General features: G+C 34.2%; 1 protein-coding gene across 2 annotated transcripts in view; it reads left to right on the top strand.

Moving 5' to 3' along the window:
• Nmnat (nicotinamide mononucleotide adenylyltransferase) overlaps nucleotides 1–16,075 on the top strand; it is a 209,340-nt gene that overhangs the window by 176,132 nt on the left and 17,133 nt on the right. For both annotated transcript variants that reach the window (XM_090393336.1, XM_090393335.1), the window contains one exon: nucleotides 1,352–1,599. In XM_090393336.1, the coding sequence (XP_090249462.1) occupies nucleotides 1,352–1,358 (7 nt within the window). In that variant the 3' untranslated portion in view covers nucleotides 1,359–1,599. The remainder of the gene's footprint in view (nucleotides 1–1,351; nucleotides 1,600–16,075) is intronic.

Below are 16,075 nucleotides of genomic sequence, written 5' to 3'. Positions count from 1 at the left end.
CACTTCTTGTTAATACACCCTCTGTCCAAAAAGAAACCGAACTTTTCGAAAATAGATGAAACTAGTGGCGCCGCCTGTTGTGTCAACTATTTATGACATTTGTTTCATTAGTAGTTGAGATATAGTGCCAAGAGTCACAGTGTGTTTTGAAGAATGGTCAGAAAATGAGTTTCAAACAGAGAGCTGCGATTGACTTTTGTGTTAAACTTGGTAAAAGTTTTACCAAAAACATCAACTGCTTCAAAAAGCATACAGTGATGAATGCTTATCCCTTACTCAAGTTTACAAATGGTTTAAGCAATTTCAAAGTGGTCATGAGACTCTTGAGGACAATGAAAAGCCGGGCTGTCCAAAAACTGGACTGAGCAAAGTTAACATCCATGATTTCATTAAAGAAAATCCGAAACTGTCCCTGAGATTGATTGCAGATTCCAAAACCAACTGTGCACAACATCTTGACCGAGAGGTTGGGCCTTTGCAAAATTGAATTCGCGATTTGTTCCCCACAAGTTGATCGACCAAAAAATGTATCGAATTGAACACTGCAAGGACTGCATTAAAACTGCTCATAAGGACTCAAACTTCCTTGAAATAATCGTTACTGGTGACAAAACATGGTGTTTTGAGTATGAGCCTGAAAAAAAGCACCAGAGTGCTGAGTGGAGACCACCAGAAGAGGGGCATCTGAAAAAAAAGTTGCTTGGAGAAGTCAAAAGTAAAGACGATGCTGATTTCTTTCTACGATTCCAAGGGCATTATCCACAAAGAATTCATTCTGCCTGGCCATACGATCAATGGTGAGTTTTATCTCGAAGTTTTGAATGATTGATAGCGAGAATTCGTCACGTACGGCATGAATATTGTGATGCAGGCAGCTGGTCACTTTTGCACAATAATGCACCATCTCATCATTCAAACATTGTGAGAAGTTTTTGAGCAAAAACCAAGTATGTGTGTTGAATCACTCGCAGTATTCACATGATTTAACACCCTGTGACTTCTTTCTCTTCCCCCGACTTCATTTGCCAATGAGAGGAAAGCAATACAACACCATTGAAAACGTTCACGTGGCAGTAACCACGACCTTCAACAGTATCCCAAAAACCAATATAAAAAACTCATTAACGAATTAATTGACCATACCAAATGCTGTATCGAAGCTGAGGGAGAGTATATTGATTGAAATAAATGATTTGAATAATTGGCCTGTGTTTTATTTTCTCTCAAAAGTTCAGCTTCTTTTTGGACAGTGGGTGTAGTATAACATGAGAGGTTTAGTTTAAAAAAAAATTCAGAGGGAAATTACAAGACTGTTAAAAAATTATAGTATATAACATTGTTTGTTTTTTAGGAGCTGAAGTTGGTGTGCATTCAATAGTGGATCTGTTACGAGCTCTGGGCTGCAAAATGATCTGTGTGCGCAGTAATAAGACCGTTCTTTCATTGCCTGCACCCATTTAGAATATACAAGTATTAAAAAAAAGAAAAATAAAAGGAAGTGCCATTCTTCATTGTTGTATAGAACATTTACACATTGTTTCATATTGTGTATATAAAGATAGCTGATAACTTGCAGAGTACCAGATTTTTGAATGGCATGTAAGTAGATTTTAAATTTATCTCAAATTCCAGTATAAATAAAACTATAAATTACTTGGGGAATTTTTTTTATTAATTGAAATTGAATGTGGGATTAAATTGGTACAAGGGGAGTAAAGTAATGCCTGCTATCCTATAAAATCTTAAATATTATACTTAGTGTCTTCATTTTTTTTGCAGTTTTTCCTAAACTGTAGAAATTCAGAAAAAATTCGTGTGTGTGTGTGTGTGTGTGTGTGTGTGTGTGTGTGTGTGTGTGTGTGTTGCAGAAATTTTTGGCATCAACAATGTCAAATTAACAAAATAAAAATCAGAGAATATACCTTAAAAGATTAGGCAAACCTTTGGTTTCCCCAATTAATGAAAATCAGGGAAAGGATAAACATTTCTGCAAGGCCACCATGACTGTCCAGATACAGTCATATCATGGCCTTGTAAAGAGGCAAAATGACTTCCTTATCAATCTTCGTTTCAACATTGCAATTATCCTCTGAGTTGTTTTTGTAATGTGACCTTTGAACTTCAATTTCCTCTCCACCATAACTTTGAGATACATCCCTAGCTTCATGAGTTTATAATCTCAATAATATAGTATTCTGTTGGAAATCTCATCACAATGAAGTGCATAACTTAACATTTACAATGAAATGATAGCCATTATCATTTGCTCACTGTTCCAGCTTATTCAAATCATCCTGTAAGTGCTGTATATCAGTAGCATCCCTGATTTCCCTGCTATTTTTTGCATCATCAGCAAATATTTGAACATAGCCTGTTGGGTTCTTCCCAATATCATTAATGTGCAGATTGAACAACAATGATCCAAGGACTAATCCCTGAGATACACCACTGGTCACCTTAAATCTAGTAGATTCACCCCTCCCCCACATTTACCGCTTTTTGATACCTATCCATCAGCTACTAGCTTATCCAATTCATAGTTCATACTCCAAGTTAGAGTAGAAACCCAAGAAAACATGATAATAGCAATGTCCTATGTAGCAGTGAGTTTGAGGCTATCTGGTGTGAAGTGAAGGCTAACAAAATGAAATATATGATAGGATGTTGCTACAGACCTGCTACTCAGTTGCAGGGGACGAAAAGCTCCATCACCAATTTAATCTTATGGGTACTAAACTAGTGATCATTATGGGTGACTTTAATTATCCAAACATTGATTGGGTAGAAGAGAAATCTCATGATAAAAATGAACAGGAAATTATTGATTTGTTGCGAGACAACTTTCTCAAGTAGCATGTGAAAGAAGGAACTCGAGGTCAAAGAGTGTTATTTATTCATAGCATCAGAAGGGGGTCTCTGTTATGAATATGACTATTTTATCACCAGTAACAGTGATCATACTGTGCTTTCTTAGAAAGTATCTACTTATATTGATTGATACAAAATTAATAACGGAAAAAAACTTGCATACAAAGATTATTTAATAGTATAATTTTCGCCTGTGTGTCACAGGCATCTTCAGTACATTAAGCTCAAATGAAACAATAACTGACAATTCCAAAAAGTGCCACCTAAGTAGCTGGTGTAAGATAACTAAAAAGATCAATAAATTTCCTTGGGGGGGGGAATCAATACAATAAAAAGTTAGTACTTTACAAATCAGCTAATCTTTCCTATCTCCCATAAAGAAGATGCCTGTGATACACAATCGAAAATTATACTATTAAATAATCTTTGTATGTGAGTTTTTCCCGTTATTAATTTTGTATCATGTCTACTCACGGTATACCTCTTTTAAAATTATATTGATGTTCCCATTAAAACAGGTTACATGCTAAAGTACAAAGCTGGAAATTATGATCAACTTAAGAGAATGTTATCTTTGGTCCCATCGATTACTGAATGGGAAATGTCAACAATGCATGGGAATCTTTAAAAAAGTGTTTAAATGAGGTAGTGTATGAATGTATCCCTAGTGTTCAAAGAATAAATAGGATGGGAGTGAAATGGATGTGTAACCTTATTAAGCAAAAGATCCACAAGAAGAAGATGAGGAAAGAATATCGGAGAATAAGAGAGAGAGAGAGGAGTTATGAAATATATAAAGCTCAGGCCAGAAACGAGTTTTGTGCAGAAAGCTAAATCAGAGATTAAAAGAAATTAGCTATGCAAGTTAAAGGCAATTCAAAAGAATTTTATCATTATGCAGCAAGCAAAAGAAAGAATGAACGTGGAAGAATAACTTTATTGAATGCAGATGATACTTTAGTGCCAAAAGATAATGAAATTGTTCATTTAATGACTCCTGACTTTTCTTAGATATATCAACCAGGTGTATGTAACATGGTGCATAGTACTACTGTTACACTGGATGAAAAGTTAGATGTGCATGAAAATGAGGTTGAAGAGCTGTTGCATAACCTGGTATAAATTCTTCAATAGGAAGAGATGGAATATCAGCATGTTTGCTAAAGGAATGTTCAGTCGAATTGCCTAAGCTTTTAACATATTAGACCTAGCCAGTTCAGCAGAATTGGCTAGGTCTTTAACATGTTTGTATGATTTCAGCTAGCTCAGGAATGATATCACAGGAATAGAAGGAATGTATGATAGTTCCATTTTACAAGGGTGGTTCAAAAAGATGTGTCTAACTACCAACCCAAAGATTTTAGAGAAGTTGGTAAGAACTCGCATACAGAAATGGGTAAATAAACAAGTTATACTCTGCAAGGAACAGCATGGGTTTACTAAAGGAAGGTCATGTTTTAGTAATTCGCTTTTATGTTATGGCAAAAGTTGGATAAAGGGAATGGATACATTATGATAATGTTTGATTTTTCTGAGGCATTTGACAGGATACCATACGAAAGGCTGTTGCATAAACTGGAGAATATGGGATTGGAATATAAACTCTTGACTTGGATCGGTGGTTGGTTGACAGACAGATATCAGAAAGTTGTATATGGTGGGTGTGAATCTGCCAGATTTAAGGTGACCAGTGGGTACCTCAGAGTTCAGTCCTTGGGCCATTTGTTCAATCTATACATTAATGACATTAGAAAGGGTCTAACAAGTGATGTGTAATTGTTTGTTGATGGTGCAAAGATAGCCAAGGCAATCAGGGATGCTGCTGATATCCAGCACTTTCAAAATGATTTGAATAGGCTGGAAATTTAGGCAAATAAAAATGGCTGTCAGTTTAATGTTAGTAAGCGTAAAGTTATGCACGTTGGTGTGATGAGATTTCCAGCGGCATATTATATTAGTGGGGTTATGCTACAAGAAACTGATGAGGCTAGGGATCTTGGTGTACTTGTGGATAGGAATTTGAAGTTCAAAGGTCGTATAGCAAAAGTTGCAAATACAACTCAGAGAATAATTGTGGTGTTGAAGCAAAGCTTGATGTGCAACGATAAAGAAGTCATTTTGCCTCTTTATAAAGCTTTGATAAGACCACACCTGGATTATTGTGTGCAGATATGGTCTCCTGGTTCCAAGAGGATCAAGAAGTAGAAAGGATGCAAAGAAGAGTTATAAAAATTATATCCGGATTATGGGATTTAGATTATGAGGACAGATTGCAAACATGTGGATTTGCAGACTCTGGTTAACAGGAGAAAGTGGAGTGATATGATAGAGGTCTATAAACTTTTGAATAGGTGTTATAGGATATTGAGTGAGTGGAATAGTTTGCCTTTAATTTTTTGAATTAATTAAATGAATTTAAGAAGGTATGACAGCTGGTTTGGGTGATTTATAGCTTCCCTCAATAATCTTTGACTCCCTGGAGGTCTCAGATAATAATATTCTGATTAAGCTTTCCATATAATACTCGTTACTTTTGTTTGCACTGTATTTATTACACAAAATCTCTTATTCTCACAATATTCCTTCTACATTATATTCTTATAGATCTCTTGCTTAATAAGATTGCACATCACTCCCATGCTATTTGCTCTTTGAACTCTAGGGACACATTAAGCACCTTTTCAAAGTTTCCATGCATTACTGATATCTTTCCCATTCAGTAACTGATACCATGGGACCAAAGATAATATTCTTTTGAGTTTGTCTTAATTTCCAACTTTGTAGTTCAGCATGCAATCTATCCTAATTAGAACATCCGTGTAGTTAGCTACTTCTTAAAACAGTATGGCATGATCGCTCACCAGCTGATTACAGAACAGTCATGTTCTTAACTGAGATCCCTTCTGATGCTAAGATCAGATCTAATACTCTTTTGACTTTGACCTCCTTCATTCTTTTCATGAATTTCTTTTTTGCTCAATGAAGTTTGGATTATTTGTCACCCATAATGATTCCTCATTTAGTATCCATCAGGGTAATTTGGTGACTCATTTCATTGTTACCAACATCTGAACTGATAGATCTGCATCAACACCCAGCCATATATTTCATCCTGTTAGCCTTCACTTCACATCAGATATCCTCAAATTCATTGCTACAACGGGATGTTATTCCATTATTGCTTTCATAGCTAACTAGACTCAAGTCATATGATATCATTAGTAGTACTCTCCTCTCCTCTTCCTTCTGTCATTCCTAAAAATACTATACCCTTGACACTCAATTCAGCATCTGACTCTGATAGCCAGGTTTCATTAATGTCAACAATCTTGGGCCACAGTATATTCACCAAAGCAATAAACTCTTTGGTTCCTGATGATTCTGACATTTCTGTATAGACATAACAAGTTACCTCCTGGCTTTTTCATATACTTGGACATTCAATCTGCTTGGCCCAGTTGGGCAACTGCCTCTTTTCCATCCACAGACACACCAAAAGTCTGAACCCAAAGTGTACCCACCCATTCATCAGATTCATAACCGTGCTCAACAACATTCATATCATTGTGACGTTTGTATACCATAGATGAACTTACACACACACTTTCACCATTTCTTCCTTGAAGATCTAGTTACCCTAACTCTGTGTATTAGGTCTCATCCCAATAAATAATTTCTCTAGGCTCCTGATGCCAAATCCATTGAAGAGCAGGATGTCTCTTATACTTGTCTTTTCTACCCTCAAACTCATTCTACACATCCAAAAACTTGCATCCATTTCTTCTACAGTCCTTGTATTGAGTCATTCACTATCATAGCTCTCCTTAACTCATTGCTGTTGTATCTTGGTAATAGGCTAATGGTTTTTTCATTCTTGCATCTTCTAACAGTCTTAGTGTTTATATTGTTAATTGTTAATTGTGGATTCTGTAATCAGCTGCTCCAGTTATTTAAAAAAAACAAAAAAACTGTCAGCTGCACTATTGTTTATATCATCTCTGTAAAGAGATTTTTACTCTGAGCGGTTATTAATCACAGAAGGGTTCAATTCCGATTGGTGCAATACTTTTAACTATTTCTTTTAGAATCCAGAAAATTATTGACGTGAAACCAAATAAAAAATATATACATTTAATGAAACTAAAACAATATATATTTTTTAAATAAAATTACAGAAATAATACAAAATTAACTGGATCCAAGGCCTTCTAAAATAAATCTACACTTTAGAGATTTTCTTATTAAAATCATTCATTCTCTGAACTCATTCTATTATTGGAATTGACTCATATCTACCAGACTAAACACTTTGTTTTCACAACAACAAAAATGTTTATCACAGTCAGTTTCTTTGTTAGGCCCTTTCCGAAACTATAAAATTTTCTTCTTATTTATCATAGGATCCTTTTTTATCTTCCTCATGTAGCATACAATGTTATTGCTCCTGTCTCACTGAAGTATAAACTTACCCATTGTAGTTCTATTTGTCACACAATTTACAAATTTTTGTACCAGAGAAAGAAGTTTCTTCAACTACTTCATAAACAACGTATCTAAGTTGAGCTCTTCATGTTAAGCCATTTTGCAGTTTCAAATTTCGCTAATTGCTTTTTCCATAAGACAGAAGTAAATGAAACTTTCCATTCAGCATTTCCATGAACATTCAATTAGAACGTTGACTGCAATATCTTCTTTTATTTACTAAATACTTGAGAGTCTCAACTCCTCCAGTTTAAAGACTCGCAGTTCTATAATTCGTTTTCGGAATCTTCTATTAATATTTTCCCAACTGTTATGTAAAACATTAGCTCTCTCTGTCAGCTGTCAATTACCCATCAGTCTCCTCAGCAAGCATGCACACTCCATGTAAATTGCAAGCAAGAAGTTACATATAATGGCTGACATGTTGTGTCCGTTAGTGTAGGCAACGTGTCTTCACAAAATACAACAAACATCTCAACACTTAACAATTTTATATTACAATAAAGATGATTAAAATTATTACAAACTATCAAAATCTAGTAAGTACATCAATTTTCAAGTGCTTTTACATTTAATTTTGACAATAATAATATCAATAAGGGCACATTGCAAGTGCTGATATGTGTTATGAAACCAAAACTAGTGATATATAAGAATATAGAAACAATTCTACGAAGATTCATAATAAATAATCATAATATATTATGGTTAAAGTTTTGCGATAGCCCCTTTTCATACTGTATTTATCTCTACTTCAGTCATTAGTTCCAACAAAGTCCTACCACCTTCTTTACTTTTCTGTTTCACATTTGCCACATTTTTATTTTTTGCCTGATAATTTGCACAAATTTCATGAATAGCTGTACCATATTACTTATATTTTAATTGACTTATTGTTATATTATTATTATTATTCATTGTTATCTTACCTACTTCATTTTTCTTCTTGTTCTACTCAGTTTTCATATCTTGTCTGAGTTTGTTTTATTGTTTCTTGACTTTTTTTTTTACCTAACTCTCTTCTTAGCTTTTGAATAATTTGTTTTAATTGGAATATTTCATATGTTAAAAAAATACCCATATCTTCAACAAGGTGGTGCAATGTTTCTGCTCAACCAAAGGTTTCCATCTCCTATATCTACATTAACTTGTGCTTTGTTCTTAGAGGATTTTGGCACCATTTTTAAACATTCTTGTAGAAAGGCTTATACGTTGGCAACACGACTATTAAATTATTTAAGGAATTTACAACATATACTGGAATATTAATTAAAATAAAATTTAATAAATACTTTCTATATTTCGGCAATGTAAATTGTCCTACTTTGGCCAAACAGGCAGGACAGTGAATATCAGGATTTCAGAACACAAGGACTACATCCAGTTTCACCAGTATAGCCACTCTGGGTTTGCAGACCATGCTCTAGATACCCACCACAGGATACGTTGGAAGAAAGCCAAAGTAATAAACCACAGCAAGTTCAAGTACTAATGATTATTCATAGAATCAGCCTCAGCTCTAAAAAAAAAAACATTCCAAACCTCAACAAATTTGGGTGCATGAGACTGCCCCAAATTTGGGAGACTTACATCTTGAGAACATCAGCCCGACGGCCAAGACAACCCAATATAGACCGCTAGAGGGCACAATTAGGACTTTAGGAACAATAATAGTTTCTTATCTTCTGCCTCATTTGCTTTTTGTAGTGCCTGCGTGCACATGCCATATTTGTATGTTCCCATGAAGATGGCAATGTGACATTGCCAAAATATAGGAAGTATTTATTCAATTTTCTTTTAATTAATATTCCAGTATACGTTGTAAATTCCTTAAATAATTTAATAGTAATTTTTAAACAATCTAATGTTAACAATGTCTTCTATTGTATTGCTTAATACTATCCAACAAAAACTACAATAATTTAGACTAATTTAAGAAAACTCGATAAATCAGGCAGGAAAAAAAAAATCAACAACCCAACGGAGCTTCATAATTTAATTTTTAATTAAAAAAATAAATAAATCATCATGCGCATCAAGGATTTAGGCCTAGCATGGCCTATTCCGGCCTTAGAAGTCATCGTTTAAGAGGCTGTCCGGTTTTCTTTTTCTTAATGGCTTGTACTTTAAGACTTATTTTGGTAATCTTTGTGTTTTCATTCTTTGAACGTGTTCCATCCATTTATGTTTATATTTTTTTATTTTTTGTATTACTGGTTCTTGGTTTAATTCTTTCATAATTTCTTTGTTTCTTTTGTGATCGAATATGGTATACTTCTGCAGTTTTTCTCATAAACTTCATTTCTGTCTGTTTTTAATCTTTGTTTGTCTTTTTATTTTATTGTCCAGATTTCGCTTCCATACATTAAGACTGGTAGGGCTTATGTATTGTATACTTTTAGTCTGGTTTGTTTTTGAACTAGGTTTGGTTTAAATATAGAGTTAATTACACCTGTTATTTTTAAATATTCTGTAATTTTTATTTATATCTTTTTCATTTTCAAATGTGATCATACATCCTAGGTAGTTAAATGAATTCACCTGTTCTAAGATCTTGTTATATATTACTATTTTAGTTCTTGTTAGATCTTGTCCTTTAAAGGCCATAGTTTTTGATTTTTCTGTTGATATTATCATACCATAATCTTTGGCTATCTCATTTAGATCTAAAATAGCTTTCTGTAAGTTATCTTCAGAATTTGAAATTATTATTTGGTCGTCGGCAAAGAGGAGAGTGTTTAAGTTTACTGTAGGAGAAAGTGTTTAATTCCTTGATGTTAATTTTTATTCCATTTTATTATTTCATTCAAGTAGATATTAAAAAGAGTTGCTGAGAGGGGACATCCCTGTTGGACCCCTTTTTTTTTTTTATCTCTCTTATATGATAGCTCGTGATTTAATCTTATTTGTATTTGATTATTTTCATATATACTTGTGATAGCTTTCAGGATATTATTTGGTATTTGTCTTTCTTTTAATATGTTAAATAATGTTTCTTTTAACTTTGTGAAATGCTTTTTCAAAGTCAATAAATGCAATGTGTGTTTCTAAATTGTATTCTCTTCTTTTCTCTATTATTAATTTTAGGCAAAGCCGAGTCTGTACATGATCGTCCTTTTCTAAATCCATTCTGTACTTCTAAAATAAAGTTTTCGGAATATTGCATTAGTTTGCTGTTTAAGATTCTGCCATATATTTTGTAACAGGAATTTAGTATACTGATGCCTCTATAGTTTTTAGGGTCATCTCTATTACCTTTTTTTAAAGATAGGAATCATGATTGCTTTTTTCCATTCTATTGGGGGGGGGGAATACCAGTTTGAATAAACTTTATTTAAAAATAAGAGTCTTTCTTTGAATCTTGTTCCTGAGTATTTATATAGTTCTGAACCTAGCTTATCTTCTCCAGGTGATTTTCCATTTGTTGTTTCTTTCAGGCTGATTTCTAATTCTTCTTTAGTTATTTTCTTTTCATTTTCGTTAATTTTTTGCCAGTTGTCTTTTTTAAAATATTTGTCTGTCCACAATTTCTGTAGTAATTTAGAAATTCTAATTTCAATTCGGTGTTTAATTTTATGTTTTCTTTGGTATCTGCATTTAAGTGTTTCAAAATCTTATACATTGATCTTATTTTATATAAATCATGTTCTAAATTAGAAACAAATTTGTTCCATGATTCTCTGTGTCTTTTTCTGACTTCTCTTTTAGCTATGGCTTTTATTCTTTTATATTCTATTTCTTCTTCTAATCTTTTACTAACTGCTTAACCATTTGTGATAGGCTTCTTTTTTCTTTTTCATTATTTCTTTGATTGTATCATCCCAGATCTTCAGTTTTTTCCTTTTATTGAATTTTTCGGTCTTTCCTAAGCTTTCATTTGCTGCTGCATTTAGCATCGTTTTTATATTAAGCCCATTCTATTTCTGTTTCTTCATTTTGTTTTATTTTATCTAGATATTTGTTAATTCTTAATTCTTTGTTCATATAGCCATTGTACATTTGTGTCATTCAATAGTCTAGTTTTATAAACAAATGTTTCAAATTTTCTTTCTGTTCTTGTTACTTGTAGCCATTTAGGTGGTAATCTTAATTTTATTTTAACAAGGAAGTGGTCACTGCTTATTTCATATCCTCTGTGAACTCTAACATCTAGTGAAAATTTTGATGTCTTTTCATTTAATATAAAATAATCTAATATTGATTTCCATCCTCTTGCTGCCCAAGTATATTTATGTATGTCTTTATGTTTATAGAAGGAATTCATTATTTTTAGGTTATTATAAACTACAAAGTCAATCAATTTTTTACCATTCCTGTTTAGAGTATGTTCTCCATGTATTCCTATATTATTATTAATTTTCGTGTTTCTAATTCTTGCATTTAAGTCTCCTGCTAAAATTACGTAATCATTTTTATTGATTATATAATCAATTTTATTATATATGTTTTGTAGCTGATTATAAAAATCAATATTATCCTGTTCTCTTCCTTCTTCTGGGGCATATAAACCAATTATTGTTAAATAGCCTCTATCTATTTTTATTCTAGCTTCTATTATTCTTTCATTCCATAATTTATAATGTTTAACTGTTTTGAAAGGGAGTTATGGATCCAAATCATGACTCCTGCTTGTGCTCTTTGGTCTCTGTTGACTCCACTGTATATCACATTAAAATTTTCGGTTCTCATAGTTCCTTTTAATTTTTTTGTTTCAGTGATTACTGCTATTTTAAAATTTCTTTCATTTAATAGTTGGTCTAATTCTATTTCTTTATGTGCTATTCCTCTTTCATTCTTTTGCTATGGGAATTATATTTTGTCGTTTCCATTTTTGTTTTACCTTTTCCATTCCAGGGTCATTTTCCATAGATTCAATCCGATTATCTTTTTCTGTCAGCTTACAAGGAGAATTATGTTCTCCATGTCAGGGGACTAGCCTGACGATGAAATAGTTCAGTGGTAGGGCTGCTCCCTTAAGACTTTTGAGGTAGCCTTCTTCCGAATTTAAACCCATAGGCGGAATAGGGTATATTGAAGGGGGGAAAGAGTAGATTATAGAAGAATTATAGTAAGGTTTATAGAGTGGGCATGGTTGTAAGGCCAGAAATGAAAAGATCCCATGGGCCCTCGAGTACTCTAATAGCATAAGTGTCATAAAATAAGAAGAGTTAGCTGATAAGGCCTTATAGGAAAGATTAAAGTAAGTGGATCTTCCTCAAAGTAGAAGAGGATAGATCCAGCTAGGGGTCCATGGGAGTGCCACTTCCCTTACAATCAAGATGATTGCTCCCTTATGGCCCTGTTGGTCCACGAGTACTTATCCAGTATATTCGGACCACGACACACACAGACATGGTGGGCTCCCCTATCTGCCTCCCAGGGGACACGCTCTCTAGGAGTTACAGGGTCCCCTAAGAGAAAAAAATTTCAAAATAAATTAAAATAAAATTCTTCAAGCACAACTTCTTAAAATATAGCATTTACAATAATATTATGTGAGACTGTGAAATATGATAAATAAAAAAATCTATCATTCTTCAGTAAAGTGATGGCAATCTAGTCACCTTTAGTACTTCCGAATTTTGTCTTTTTTTTTTTCCCCTCAGGAGGGGGAAAAAATGATGCTCAGACTGACACTCATGGCCTTTCCTGGCACAAACACACTGCTTCTATATCAACTCGAATTTAAAAAAAAAAAAAAAAAGTCCTTTTCACTTGTACTGGTATTACTTTCATCTGTCTAGTTATTAATTCTGTGCAAATTGCAAATCCACCCTACCTTGAAATACTGCTCTCTCATTTGGGTTATTGCATTATAAACCTCTGAGAAAATTTTCATCATGCTTTTCAGACGAGAAATTAAAGTAATACATGGAAATACCCTCTCAGAACCATTTAAAACAATGACAGGAGTAAGGCAAGGTTATATACTCTCCCCTACTATGTTTTTAATTGTCATAGACTGGGTGATGAAAAAAGTATGTCATGGAAATATAGGATTACAATGGTTACTTCAAAACCAATCCTACTATCTAGATTTTGCAGATGATATCTGCTTACTTTCACAGAAGCACCAACATATAGAACAAAAAACAACACTTGTAGAAACAGCCAAAAAAGTTGGTCTTGGGATAAATGAAAATAAATGCAAAGCAAAATAAATAACAATAGAAGAAATACCGCTTAAAGAAGTAGAACAGTTTATATACCTTGATTCAGTAGTATCAATAAAAGGGGGAACTACTGAAGATATAAATGGAAGAAAATAGCTGGCTTATTCACTTAAACACTGTCCAGGTCTTCCTAAACAAGTGCTTAAGAATGATACTGGGAATATGTACTCGTCGATCATACTCGCTGCTAGAGGGCTACATGGTGTATAGTGTTTGTAGAGAGCTCCTGAAAAGATAAGTATTATTTTAAGTAATAATTTGGTAAATTTGCTTGAATCTTACATAGTATTGTTTACTTTTCATATCTTAGCATGTGTGTGTGATTTTTGTGGTTTTCTGAGTTATTTCAATTAATAATTTGATAGATATGATTAATAGCATGCACATGGTGTCGATAAGAAGGAATACAATGGCATCCAGATTGCCATCTTTGTTCAAAAATTTTAATATAAAGGAGTTTATTCAGTGTACCGTTTGTGAAATATATGCTTTGAGGAGAGCAGTTGGAGTCTGGTTAGACAATGATAGTGGAGTGAATGTGTGCAGAAAGTGTTAAGGAATGTGAGGATTTAAAGTATGTTTCAGGTCGTGAGAGTGATATCATCGTTGAAAGTCAGAATGTAGAAAATAGTGATATTTGCGAGATAGTACCAGATAGCTGTGAGAGCGGCGTTGAAAGTGAGAATGAAGGTAAAAATACAGAATGAATGAATGAGACGAGTGACCAAGATGATAGACCAATAGGATAAAATATATTGTTGATTGCTGCTATAGACCAGGAGGACTGCTGGAAAATGTGAATGCCATGCATTGGCAGATTCGTGCAATGAGTTCAGGCTGAGCAATTATTATGAAGGACATAGACTAGAGGAAGGAAAGGGGACACAACAAGATGGAAGTAGAAGATATACAGCTGCCAATTACCTAAAACAGCATATCGTGTTTTAGGTAATTATCCATAAGAGTTTGGATCTGTAACAGCATCATATGTATCCATTACCACGATACGAGGGTGGTCTGAAAAGTTCTCTGCCTAACAATGAAAAAAATAAATTTATCTCTTCTTCTTCTTCACGTTATTCCCGCTTCCTATGCAGGGTCCGCGTGTTACTTAGATGTGACTACTTGTTAGTACTACTCCCAACCGACCCGTCGCCTGGTCTGCAGCTGGGGGGGGGGATATATTCTTGACTGTAGAGGTGTATGTTCACGGGGCCGGTTTGCCTGTTTGTGGGATGAAAAACGCCAGATAAACTGGCGGAAAAAACCCTACTGGCCACGCCCAAGACCGGCTAACTTGGCTATGCCTGAGGAAGATCCTCAAATTCCTCACATCTACAACGGGAATCAAACCTGGGACACTCCTTCCCCAGGCATATGGTTGCGAAGCGCAAAGCCACTAGGCTAACCGCGCGGTCGAAAAAAATAAATTTATAATTTCAAAATTATTTTTCTTTTTCAACATAATCACCTTAAGACTAATACATTTATTCCAGTGATGCTCCAGCGCCATTATCCTGTCCCTGTGGTGGTTCTCAGTAAGATCTGCAAAATATCCCTCTACAGCTGCAGTCAATCATTTCTTGATTCGAAGAAAAACGTGGACCAGCAAGGAATAGTTTGTTTTAGGAAGAAATAGAAGTCAGAGGGAGCCAAATCTGGGGAATAGGATGGATGTTCCAACAATTCATAGTGCAGATTCCTTAATTTTTCCCATTGCCAAAACACTTTTGCAGGCAGGTGCATTGTCCTGATGAAAATGATTTTTTTCTTCTGCAATCCGGGTCTTTTCTCACAAATTTTTTTGTCTATTTGGTTAAAAAATCAGAATAATATTCCCTGGTTATTGTTTTACCCTTTTCAAGATAATTAATAAACAAAATGGCTTTAGGATCCCAAAGCACCGATGCCATGACCTTTCCTGCTGATAGAACCGACTTTGTCTTCTTTGGCGCTGAACAACCGGCTTCTGTCCACTGTTTTGACTGCTGTTTGGATTCTGGTGTGTAATGGTGAATCCAAGTCTCATCCATTAGTAATAAATTGATGCATAAAATCAGTTTTATTCTTGTTAAAATGCTCCAAGCAATGTTCAGAGATTTTCATGCTAGTGTTTTTGATCAGCTGTGAGCTAGTGCAGCACCCATCTTGTGCAAAGATTTTTGATATGATTCTTCGTGCAAAATATATCCTACACGTTCTTTTGAAATGCCTATAGTCTCAGCAATTTCACGCACTTTGACTTACTGGTCATCCAGTAACATATCGTGCACTTGATCAATGATTTCTGGTGGTGTTACACTTTTTTGACGTCCTTCACGTGGATCAATTCAAGGCTGGTATGGCCACGTTTAAACTCATCAGCCCATTTCTTGATTGTCGACAATGAAGGAGAAGAGTGCCCATAAACTATTAGGAAATTCAAATGAATTTCTTTTGGCATTAAGCCTTCTTTTACAAAGAATTTTATAACTGCATGATACTCAATTTTATCCATTTCAAGGGATACAGACAACGCTTTTGCTTCAGACAGCTGTATAAAACAAACTACT

The sequence above is a fragment of the Typopeltis vanoorti genome, chromosome 5 (genome assembly GCF_054136105.1).
Source record: "Typopeltis vanoorti isolate ZY-2024b chromosome 5, IOZ_Tvanoo_1.0, whole genome shotgun sequence".
In the NCBI taxonomy this organism is placed as follows: Eukaryota; Metazoa; Arthropoda; class Arachnida; order Uropygi; family Thelyphonidae; genus Typopeltis; species Typopeltis vanoorti.
The sequence above is the reverse complement of the archived record's forward strand: the minus strand, read 5'-3'. Positions and strand labels throughout refer to the sequence as shown.